Here is a 13,139-nt window from a genome sequence, read left to right as displayed (position 1 = left end):
TTTGACAAGAGTTGCAAACTTAAATTTCATTTTGAGGTATTTTTTTTTATAAATTTTAAATTATTATTAATTAGCTAATTATTAAAGTTATCAGAAGATGCTGATATGTCTACATGATGCACCAAATTATCTGTATCATTAAATATTTTAATAGCCACGTACATTACCTAATATATTTTATAAAATAACAAGATATTTGATTTTTATTTTCAATATAAAAGAGTTGTAAGTAATTATTACAGGTAACAGATGGTTCTAATGAAATCAGGTATGGAATAATTCTATAATTTCTAAACAGTGTCCAAAAATTTACTCTGCAGTGAGAATATTTGTTACATGTATAGCATTGTATACAAGACCCGTAAATTGTACATTCCACATTTCTACTTTGCAGTAAATGGTGTTACTGTTTGCCACAGATGTTTTGGTTTCTGGGCTATAGTTTTTGGAAGATTTCTTTGCCAATTGTATAATCTCCCATGAAATCTGGTCCACTAGGTCTCTGGACCATACTCTTCTGGATTTTGTTGCCTCTTGGGAAATTTCTATTATTTGCTGTAGGAGAAACTTCAATACTGTATGAAAACTTCACTTTTATTAAACCTTTTTCACTGCACAGCAGTGGCGTAGCGAACATAACTGTGCCCCCTCCCCCCTCCAGAAACACATATAGTTTGTTTTGGAGATCATTTGGGTGCCACTCGCAGAGGGGTGCCCAGTGCATGATACACCCCCTTGCACCCCCCTCACTACGCCACTGCTGCACAGTAACTTTTTGGACACCCTATACTTCTGACAATGAGCCAAAAAGCTTGAATGTACTTGGGGAGTTAAGGAAAGCACTCTAGAGGTCTCCAATAAAGCAGAAAATGGTAGAGCGAGATAGTATTAATATAAATAGAAAAATCTCAGGAATATACTGTATTTCTGTGCGTATTTTTTGCACCCGCATTTCCAAGAAATGCTTTTAGGGAAAACAAAATATTCAAGTATTTTTTGAATGGAAAATGGAAGACTTTTCACACTGAACCATTTAGTGTAGGAGATAGGACATGAGTCAGCCAACAAGAGTTTTTATGGTATTATAGGTGCTTTGTTTACCCTCATTTTCTTGTATAGACTTAACAATATGGTATCTTTGTACTTGCAGGAGGTTATGAGTTGGGAAATACGGGCAATTGTTAATTGTGATGCTTTATAGCACTTTAGTAGCACGTTTCTTAGTGTCATACTGAGTAGAGTTTATTTCAACTTTGCAAGATGGCAAGAAAACATAACAGTATAAAATTAAAGTAATCTGCTTTGTGGAACAGAATGGAAATTGAGAGGCCAAAACAAAAATTTGGTGTCAGTGAGGCACTTGTTCGGTAAACAAAAGCAGCTCTTTCAAATGTCCGCTAGTGATGTGGCGCTACAATATTTGGTTATGTCCTGGCTACTTTAATATTATTTTTTTTAAATTTTTGCATGTTTTAGCTGGCAGCACTGGCTCGACCATGAAAGGGAGGCTAGTATTTAAATGAGGCTTAATTTTCTAATTATGCTGAATCGGAATCCATTTCCATCGGAGATATAAATTTTGGATCTGTGAATTTCACACTTGTAATGGATCGTGCTGTAGTTGTTGTACCGTTTGCAATGGCAGCTAAATGTAAACATGTTGTTCTCAGTGTTTCCGATAAACTTAAAATAATAGATCAGTTGAAAAGTGGTGCTAGTAGATTAAGCTTAGCTGGGGAATATGGAGTTGGAAAAACCACAATAACAGACATTAAAAAGAACAGTGATGCCATTAAAAAATTTGCAAGTGTACTTGACAGTGAGGATGGAAGTTTGCGCAGAAAAACGTGTGCGAGATTTAGCGGTAAAAAAACGAGTATTAGCTTTGAAGCAAAAGAAAATTTTAGACTTTTTTTCCTAATGTATAGGCCTACTTTATGAAAAATATGTAACCCGAATATACATTTTTTTGTTTTATATATTTCAATGTACAGTACAGTACTATATTTATTTTGTGCAAAATAAAGAAATAATTTTTCACGATACAATAGCGACGATTATTATTTTTAAAAAAACATTTTGTTAGGCTTAACATTGTTAAAAATTCAACGCAAAGGGACGCACAACGGAGAAAAATTTCAACATGGGATAGGTTAATAGCGATATACTATACTAATAATGTATTTTTTCGTGCTTTTCGGTTATCCGACCAATCCCAGTCCCCAATTAAGTCGGATAATCGATGCTCTACTGTACTGATATAGTCTACCTTCAAAAATAATTTACATATTTTTTGCATTTTAATTTTCAACTAGTAAAAAATGGCAAAAAAATATGGTAAATGAAAAAATTACTTTAAAATCTGATTTTAAGATTTAAAATAATAATAAATATAAATTAAAAACTAAGATTAAAACATTATATTTTAGAGTCTTTGGCTAATAGAAATCATCCACCCGAATTTGTGTGTTCCATTCCCGTGCGTAAAACAAGAGCTGGATTACAAGTAATAAGTTATCATATGATTATTTTTTAAACTAAATTTTAATTGCTATTTCTTTATATTTCTGTTTTACTTACTCAGTTTTTAATTAAAAAATATTAATATAACTTAGTTTACGTGTGCCACACCTACTCTCAGTTTGAATCAATATGGATATCAAGACATATGGGTGTGTAACAGCGATGGTTATGTTGGCCAAGTTTGCATTCTCAGTCTTCAACCAGAACCGACAGTTACGTCCTGTAATGGTATTTGCAATTCCCGGATACTCTGTGCAATATCGGTTCCAGCTTATGAAAACATGTAAGTAGCGAACTCTTTTTTAAATACCAAGTCTGGCCAAATTATGAGTGTTATCTGCTGTCATGAGTCAAAAATGTCTGTGTTCTTCCACTATATTTTTATTCCTTTGTAAAATCTTATTTAGTTGTTCACTCTTTTAAAGTAAATTAAATATAAGTGTTTTGTAGTTTATCTATTGACAAGTTTTCGTTAAGGTGACTCCACACATTATTTGGTGAATGCTGAGCAAACATTTGACTAGTGTAGATTATTTACTTGTGATTAATATTCAATATTCACTGTTTTCCACTCTTTGTCTGTATGTTGTGCCAAATTGAAGAGGACAAACAGGCAATTATTTGGCATTTAGCAAATACTGAATGTATGGAGCCTGTTTTTAGTATAGTGTCTGTATCTACATTTCATTAGCCTATTAATGAAGATATATTTTCTTAGAATTTTAAGTGTTTTTCATGTTATAACAGACCAAATTATTTGTGATCGACCAGTTGATTGGCTAGGTCTGCTTCACAGGAAATTTGTATAAATTTATTATAGATACTAATGAGTAGACAGACAATTAGACTTTCCTCTGATTCTTATTAATGTATCAATTTATTTTAATCATTATATGTTAAACAGTTTTCTTCTTTTAATAATGAAGTTTATTAAAACTAATGCAGTTAATTGTTTACATTGGAATAAATTTTTTATAAATAATAATTAATAATTTTTTGTAAATACTCTTGCTTCTTATCTGGATTAATGCTTCTTGATGTAGCCCAGTGCTGGTTAATTGTACTGACTTATCACATCTTGTTAGTTAAGTAATGAAACAGAGTCAGAGATCAAGTTAAAAAATATACATTTTATTAATATTGGAAATGCTTTTCAGACTCATAATACCTCATGGATCCAAACTGCAAACATGGATTACTAAATTATTAATATTGAAAAATTATTTTTCAGTTACAATAGTATTTTAAAATACATTTACTAAACATTTAAACAGTACCTATAAGTGGAATTAGTAAATTTAATATATAGTATGGGAGAAAAACTTGGAAGAAATGTCAGGTATCCTTTGGAAGTGTCATGGGGTTCAATTATGGATGGTCAAACACATTGGTTTTTGTTTTTTTTCTTTGTTCTATAGCCTTTTACTTTTGACATGCCATAAATCAGGCAATGCTTAAGTTAATTTAAATCGAAATGGCAGGCAGTAAACAGGTAGCTAGCTACCAGGAGAAAAGTGGAAGTACTTTCTGGCCAAATATGACAAAAACTGATATTGTTTGTCATTTTATTGCCCAAGGATATGCTCAAAGCTGAATTTATGATACTTTGAAAAGACTTGAGAATGGCTTGGGAGTGGAAAGAAAGCAGAGATTGAGTTTGAAGTGGACTACAAAACTATGAAACAAAAAATGGAGAACATGGGATGGGAGTGGAGGAAGTAGAAGATGGCTTCTAAAATGTGTCCAGGTCAAGAAAAATCATCAATGTCAGTGTCTGTCCAGTCTTTTCAAAAGGACGATACAGAGACTGTTTAACCATGATGTCATCATTGACATCCAAATTAGTTATATTACCCACAAATCATTAGGAAAAGTCATATTCCCCATTCACATTACCTCAACCAACCGAGAACTTTGTAAAAAGACAACCTGGTTGAGCCACCATCAACCAAGAAATTCCATCAGGAAGAGAAATTTGTCAAAAGTGTCGGTGTGGATGGCTATTGGGGTAAAGGGACATGCCAATCTATTTTTTGTGGAATCAAGAAACACCAGTAACTCTGAAGTTTATATTCAAGAGTGTATTGAAAATATCTTGTTCCTTACATATATGTGGCGGTCTAGTATCACCACTTAAATGTTCGTTAAGATTTGAAATATCCGAAACCAGGTTTCTTTCCAAAGTGGATTTATTTACAGTAATCTACAATACTCGCTACACTTGTCGAGTAAAGAGATCTCCGCTACAAGATTTAGGATAGAGCAGTACAAGTCATCTGCGGAGAAGTGAACAAGCCAGAAAAAGAGCGGAAAGAGCTGTGGCGGGCAGCCAGCACCAGTTTTTATATTCTCAATAAAGCGCCGCCTGGATTTTTGTATGCAGTGCCAGGTTACAATTATTCGGCCTGCCACACACTTCCCCCACTAGTGACAATGAGAAGTTTACTGTTACATAGCTACAAATACCAATACAGAGAAACCATCACAAGTATCGTGAGTTGAAATGGACTCATCAACTGGATTTGGTTATGACCGGCGCTCGTCTGCTGTCCGGTGCCGTTGCTCCTGGTGTCTTCTGTTGGGAGGTTAGAGTTGGCTCTGCGGACTGCGTATCTGGGCTTAACTCAATGAAAGTCAGTTTTAACCAGTCTATGTTTATTGCAATCTTTTCGATTATCCTGTTCGATGGTGAAAACTTTGCCATCTCTTGCTATAACACGAAAAGGACCCAAATAGAGTGGTTGTAATGAGTTCCGTATCGTGTCAGTCGCGCACAAACACGTGTTTGCATGAGCTCGGGTTGTCATGTACGAAGCAAGTTGTCCTGTTTGGTTGCCTAGTAGGTGTTGGTCGTAACCTTTCCATGGTGTTCTTAAGGCGTCCGACGAAGTTTGCTGGGTTGGTGGTGTACTTGCTTGGAGTAAAGAATTTTGCCTGGCAACCAAAGATTTTCACCGAAAATCATTTCAGCAGTGGATGCTTGTAGATCTTCTTTAAACGCCATTCGAAGACCAAGGAGAACTGTCAGCAATACATTCACCCAATTGTCTCCTCCATGGCAACGTAGGGCTGCCTTTACTGTGCAGTGAAGCCGTTCCACCATCCCGTTTGCTGCTGGATGATACGGGGTCAGTGATGGAGAAAAACTGACTTAAAGTATCCTATATAAATTAATCTGTAAAAAATACTTTATACTGTTTAATTCATTGCTCTTTATTCTAATTAATTAATTATTCTTTTATATTTGTGTGTTCGGGATATGTTCTGTCACTAGTCTAGTTGCAATTCTTTTGTTGAGTTATATGGATATGTGTTATAGGCAATTGCATTATACAGGAGTTTATCTGTACTTTAAACAGATCCCTTTAAAATATATACTATTGTTCATTGTATTGGACATGGCAATTATTGTCTTAGTGACACCATCTGTATAAAATAAATAAATAAAAAATATTAATGAAGGAACATGCTTAACAGAAAAAATCTTATCTAGCATTATTAGATTATTCAATATGATTGGACTGCAATTTTTTCAAATTGCAGACCTATAAATTCTCTGTTGTCCGTTTGTCCGTCTATCTGTCTTTTTTTAATCTTGAGAATGGAGTTAGATAGATGAAAGACGACACCAGATATGGAAACCTTAGGGGCAGCAGGTCCCGATTAACTATATATGAACTTCCGATAAAAACCAGAATTCACGTTATTTCAATTCAAAAATTCTCCTCCTCAGAGGTGTTAGATAGATGACCTGCACAACTGTATTGTTAAAGGAAAAGTATGATGTGTAGGGAGCCATATTTGAAGTGGAGAGCATATATTTTAAATTAAATAAATTATGATTAAAAATTGCAGTCAAGCATTGTGATGACATCACAAGAAATAATTGCTCGTTAAAATTTTGGTTATGAATTAAAATGCATATTATTTGAATAATTTTATGATTAATTCTATAGAGTAAATAACACAGAAAATGTAAGAATGTTTCTGAATATATCTTAAGGAGATAATATAAAAGAAAAACAATATTTTTTTTTTGAATTAATCTGATATGAAAGTTGATAATTGAATTCACATGTCATAAAATTTGAATTCAATTATAATTTTATCAAAACTTCATTAAATATTAACACAACAGAACTTTTTACATCATTTTTATTTATTTTTGATAGAAATTTCTATAATTTAATGTACAGTAGAGTCTCAATTACGCAAGGTAATAAGCTGTAGACAAGTGAAAATGCACGCTTACGCAATATATTTGTGTTCACGAGTGTAATAAACCGTAAAATTCCAACAGAAAACTTAATGACAAATGTCTTGATCCTTGTTTATAGGCTATCTTCAGTCTACATAGAACTGAATAATTAAATTGGTTGATGGATTTTGGTAGAATATATAACAAAATCTAAATCCAGTCAAGTTAAAATGTTTCGAAAGTAGAACATTTTAAATTTACTAAATTCCAAAATAACCAATGAATTTTGATAATTAAATATAAAAATTAATACAGAAAATACAATAACAGGATCCTGTGCAAGTAGAAAATCACAATCTTCTCTAATGAAATTGAACAATGCTAAGCTTAAAATGACAACTTTCATTGAGTCAAATAATTCAGGATCCTTAAAAAAGTGTTAAACTGTTAAAATGTATATGAAGCTCAGTATTTATGTATTTACTGTCGTGTATTTAATCAAATGTTTTTGCTCGTCTTAAATAATCTTCATTAAATTACATTTGAAAAGAAGAAACTGTTAGGTGTTCATTCATTTAGAATGTAGTTTCCTGAAGATTGTTTAAGACAATTGAAAATGTTTGAATAAAGAAATTTTATATTGCGTTACAGTCTGTCTACGGAAAGAATCAACTTGGATATTAGTTATTAGCCAAAGAGCATTAGCCATCGATTGCTTAGTTGCGGCAAGTTACTTCTGGTTTCTTCCTCGTTTGTTAAATATGTGACTGTCATTATAAACTTTGTTGCAGAAGCTTCAAGTTATTGAATATGAGGAAATTCAAACACATGATTCTTTTCTGTTAATTTTTTATGGTATGCATTAACTGTAAAGTCATTCTTCTATCTAGTGAGAGAAAGTAAAATAAAATTCACATATTGCCTGACATATTAAGTGAAAAGTGCTGACATCAATAGGGAATGTCCTGATTGGTTTAACAAGCGACATCATGCGTGATGTTGCTCTCAAGTCAATTCTTTCCTTAGACGGACATTAGATCGTTGTACGATTGGTAACTGTACAACATTGTTCTTCTAGGAGTAATAAGTTCCCTATACTTACTTGTTCAACACCTAAGTCATAAGCTACTTTTTTAATTGTTTCCGCTTGATCCAAGCATTCGATTGCTTTGAGTTCATATCTGAAGACCCAACATCTTTGTTTTCTTTTGGTGCTTACACTAATAACCAATATTCCCTCTAATTTTTTTTGTAGATGAGTGGAACATATACTTCTCTGAGCAAAAAAAATTTTTGCTGAGCAAATATATATAAAATCTTATTTTTTTCCTATAAAAATTTAAATAATTAATTATAAAGTAGAGATTAAAATTCATTTTAAAACATACTTCCGTACAAAATATTATCTTTTGTCAATGATTTAATGTATTTAATCGAAATATACATAGCAATAATCATGTTGCAGACAGAGTGATAAATAAGTAAACAACAATTCAAATCAGTGTGTATGCTCGCCTGCGCAGCGCATAAATTCTTGTGCGTGGCCGCGCAGCTCAGAGGGAACATTGCTAATAACATAATTTTACTTGTTGCGTTTCATCTAAGTATAAACTTAATGACTTTTTACTCTCTTTAATATTAAACTGTTAACATAAAAAACATGGCAAAGAATAAGCTGGACAAGATTTATGAAAGGAACTGTACTATAATATGTTCTCTTGTCTTTATTGACAAAATACTCTTTCACAATTCACCTTGGATGAAGCAGAAATTTAATTAAATGGGACTCTGTTAATCAGGACTCCACTGTAATTTAAAAATAATGATCTTTGGAATTATCAAATTATGTAATCTTTCTTTTGCCATGAGAGAGTCATTGATGGTATTGTATATCACAATACTGTTTCACAGTCAAACGGTTAACGATGAAGGATGCATGTACTGTACTTTCAGCAAGACTGTGCATCATCCTGTTACCATATAGAGACTCGGGATTTTCTAAATAAATGCTTTCCAGGTCAGTATCATGTTTCAGCTGCTTGTTTTACTTCACTGAAAGTGCTTCCTGTGGTATTAATTCCTAATTTTGGTGATGTTACGTTGTCAACTTTACATCGGTAAATGCATGAATACCTGATGTACAGGCTTCGATATCTGAAAGCTGTGATGTTACGGGACATTTTTTGCTGGTTTTTGAAATGTAGGCATTGGAATTAATACAAAACTGGAAGGTTAAAATCATTTTGGGTGGTGTAATCAAAGATTTAAAGCTGGATTGTTCACGGGCTATACAGTCTCCTTTGTTCCACTTGAATTGATGCACATGATTGGAGGACTATAGAAGCAAGCTGAAAGAATGTTATAGCCTCACAGCTCCCATAACTATGGCTCTGTGGCTATAACTGTGCTAATTTGGCTTAGGGTAAGCCAAATTATGTATTTGGATTGTTAATAACTAGCACAGGTGTAGGCTGTAAATATATCAGCAGTAGATTTCAGTTAAATGAATGTATATCATTCTATATACTGAACCAGAATAGATAATAATAATTAATGAATTTTAACAAGTTAACTTAAATTAACTTATTCTATACTTATATTTTTAAAATTTTCCAGGCAGATACCCAATGTAAATTCCAAAATGACAACAAATAAAAACAATAATAATCATAATTTTAAGAGGGATTCATGGAGAAGGATGAATGGAAATATTCAGTTAGAGAGGTGAGCATAATTAATCATAAAATAGATACATTAAAATCATAAAAATTTATAACAGTGTACACTGAATTCTATTTAGTGATTCTAGTGAAGATGATGATGAAAAAACAGATATTGGAGGTAAAGATTTATCTTCTAATTAAATATATTAATGTTTATAAATGTGTATATTTGATTTGATAGATTATGTGTAATATTAAAATAAAATACAAAAGTTTCTAAATTACACTGGCATGCAAAATGTAAGCAATGATGTACTGATGATGCAAAACTTAAGCAACAATGATATGATTTCATGGCTGTCTGCTTAAAAAGCAGACAGCCATGAAATTGTAGAAAAGGGCTTGTTGCATCGGTACAATGAACACCCAAGTCAGTAGAAAGGTGATTCGTTTGCAGGAAGAAGACATCACAAGTGACGTGAGGGCATGCAAAATGCATGCAGTTATAGCATGCACAGTGCAAAACTACAATAAAAAGAATACTTGTGCATTCTATTCATTTTTGTGTTAGTATGCTTTCTCCATCTTTTAATTACAAAATACTATCTTTGTATTTTGAATTTCATGCCTCCCAGGTGATTTCTTACAGAGTTACATAGAAGCTGGAGAAAGAATTTAAAGATAAATAATCTATACCTTAAAATTACTCCAGTAGGTATTTTTAATAAATAAATACATTTTTGATCCAGTCGATGGATCTTCGTCAGTTGTAGAATACAGTTTAATGAATAGAACAGAATACAATTTGAATTTAACGTTAAAGTATAAACATAAAATTTAAAATGCTTAAACAGAGTATTTTAAGTCTAAAGTTGAAATATAAGTAAATAAATAAATTAAAAATTTAAAATACAAATAAAATATAAGGAAGAGAGTAAAACAAAAATAACATTAAAAATAAGTTGCAGCAAAATATTTAACAAAGTAAGATTTCAAAAAGCAGTTTCCACACAGCACATAAAGACTTGGCATCACAGAAGTAATGCAGTCAAGCTTTCTATTAGTCTTGTAAATTTCTAAGACCTCCAGTGTTGTAGGCTATTTAAATCATTCATAGGCCTAATAACTTGAGCATCACCCTAAGAGACCTCCATGCCATATTTGTTCGTAAAAGTCTAAAGAGCTATGTTGCTTAGATCTTTGCGGGTATTTTATTTATTCACTTTTGTTATTTATAAATTAACGCTAAATTTAAACTATATTCTACAACTGATAAAGATCCATCAAGTGGAACAAAAACATTTTTGTTTATTAAGAATACCTGCTGAAGTAATTTTAAGGTGTGGTTTATTGATCAGTTTGATTTATATTTGCAAACCAGGATGGGTCAAGCCCTAATTAGTCTGAATTTTTGATTCTTCTCTCTTCATTCTTTTTAATATTTCTTCAAGTATAATTAAATAAGCAAACATAATTCCATAAGGTATTTTTTTTCACATGTACAGTAGTACATTGATCAGTTTGAAAATTTTGTACGAAACCAAATAAATCATTTTTTCATAAAAAAATTAAAAGAGTAAAATGTTTATACATAATAAGAATATAGATGTACAGTCTAACTCGTTTATAACGTCATCCATGGGACCAAAAATGCAAACTACATGTTTAAATCAACTTAATTTACATTATTAAGTATAAGTTTACATCAATATAATTAAAAATTTTAGAAATTTCTTATAAAAGATAATTTTTATTTGTCTTAAGTTTCAATAATGGCGGAACTTCCGGTTTTGAGAATAATGTCGAATCAAAAGGCAACAAAAGGTTAAACTAATCTATGCCAATTAAAAATAATTAAATAGTTTCTAAAGAAATAATTGAATGTAATATGTTATATTAAAAATAATAGAATATTTAACAATTTAGCATAAAGTAATTTAAAAATGAGTACATAATAACATGTTAAAAGTGTAGCAAACCTCACCCCACCAAAGTCAGGAGGTGAGAGTACCATCCACAGTCGTTCTAGGAAGTGGACTCTGACCCTAGGACTAAACGGCTAGGGACCCTAGCCTTGCTGGAGCATTTGCTGGTAGCATTTCTGGCTTATTTTTGAAACTGCGGGGCATCATCCTTCACCCCGGTTTCCTATTCTTCGTCATTGCGACGGGGGGAAGGTAAAGGCTCCGAAGATGGTGTTTAGCGGGATCTTTGATCCCATCAAACTTTAAGAATCACAGTATTTTCTTTGTGAAATAAAATTTGTAATCTAATTTTGTAAATTTGGGAGTGCTTCAAATATGACGTTAAAACAGGGTTTTATGTCGTTACAAGCGAGTTTTTTAACATTATCTAGTATACTAAAGTCGTGGGATCGATAAAAATTTGGCGTTACATTAGGGTTGTCGTTACATCCGATGATGTTATAACCAAGTTAGACTGTATAATATAATATAATATTCTATGCTGTATAACTTCCAAAATTCCCATAATTCAAAAACTACCTAAGATGATAGTTTAGAGTCTGCATAATTTATACATAAACTATTAAAAGTTTATTAATTTCTGTATAGTGAAGCCAAAATTTTTAAATTTGTTGATAGAATAAAGTTTATGGTTAAGAATAAATAAATAATTTTATAATTGAATGCGTTAGCTAGAGAGGTGTGCTAGGAAAATAAAACTTTATGTGATAAATAGAGGAAATGTCAAACTTATTTTATCACAGTTTTATTGATCAGATTTGTAAGGAGAAACATGTCTTTAAATATTTGATTTAGAATATAATAGTATTTGTGTGGTAGTACCATGATTTAAACAGGTTACAACAAAGATTTTATTTTATAAACTATGTGACAATGCATATAATGGATACAAAAGGTATAATGTGATGATGCAATAATTCCTAATACAATACATATACCATAATGACATGACATTTCCTTTCAGTTTATAGGCTAATTTAAAAGTAACAGGAATTAACTAGAATATTAATTAAGGCCACCCTATTTAATATCTCTTGTTCTCTTCCCTTAACACTAAATTAGGAATTCAGATAACCATGCAATAAGATTTGTTACGTGAGGGCTATGTCGTCGTTTCTTGAGATTTATGCCTTCAATCCTTTGTTATCTGATGACACTTTGCAATTTTCAGTCTAAGCAGGCCTGGTACACATGGATACACCACAGATTGATAATCTCAACCAATTTTACACCTTTACACAAAATTTTCTAGATGGAAACCGATTATGTTCCTCATTATTAAAGTCTGTCCTTGCGATCTGACTTCCTTCTCTGAAAGAAAGTCAGTTTTCTTCCAACTCCTTCCCTTTATAACCTTTGGCCCCCTAACAACCAAACATGATGTGTGATCACAGTTATTGTGAACGCATTCCCCTCAAGATAATTAGAAGAGCACCAAAGAAAAAAGGAGAGAAAAACAAACATTTTCAGACACTAGTTTTAGATATTAGTGTAATAAAATATACAGTGGGTGATTGGTTAACGAACAAATTGGATAACGAACACTTTCACGAAAGATTTTTATGTTCGGACAACAAACACATGTTTGGATAATGAACATCTCACCGAACAAACACAAGAAGAAGTGACGTAAAATAATGAATATGAATTGGTCTTCCTTGTCTTAGGGCAACAATTCAAAACTTTTCGGAGCACAGGAGATGTCGATATCGACGCTCAACCCAGTATATACCAGGGATGGGCAAGCAAGAGTTCAGTGGGAGCCGAAAT

General features: G+C 32.1%; 1 protein-coding gene across 2 annotated transcripts in view; it reads left to right on the top strand.

The window, feature by feature from the left end:
- The window catches only part of LOC136981934 (rho guanine nucleotide exchange factor 17), a 65,268-nt gene that overhangs the window by 39,039 nt on the left and 13,090 nt on the right, over nucleotides 1–13,139 (top strand). For both annotated transcript variants that reach the window (XM_067278336.1, XM_067278337.1), the window contains 4 exons: nucleotides 2,430–2,506; nucleotides 2,616–2,806; nucleotides 9,338–9,445; nucleotides 9,522–9,562. In XM_067278336.1, the coding sequence (XP_067134437.1) occupies nucleotides 2,430–2,506; nucleotides 2,616–2,806; nucleotides 9,338–9,445; nucleotides 9,522–9,562 (417 nt within the window). The remainder of the gene's footprint in view (nucleotides 1–2,429; nucleotides 2,507–2,615; nucleotides 2,807–9,337; nucleotides 9,446–9,521; nucleotides 9,563–13,139) is intronic.

This window comes from Centruroides vittatus, unplaced genomic scaffold, assembly GCF_030686945.1.
Source record: "Centruroides vittatus isolate TY-2023 unplaced genomic scaffold, ASM3068694v2 contig_799, whole genome shotgun sequence".
In the NCBI taxonomy this organism is placed as follows: Eukaryota; Metazoa; Arthropoda; class Arachnida; order Scorpiones; family Buthidae; genus Centruroides; species Centruroides vittatus.
Note: the sequence above shows the minus strand (reverse complement) of the source record. Positions and strands in the feature narration are given on the sequence as shown.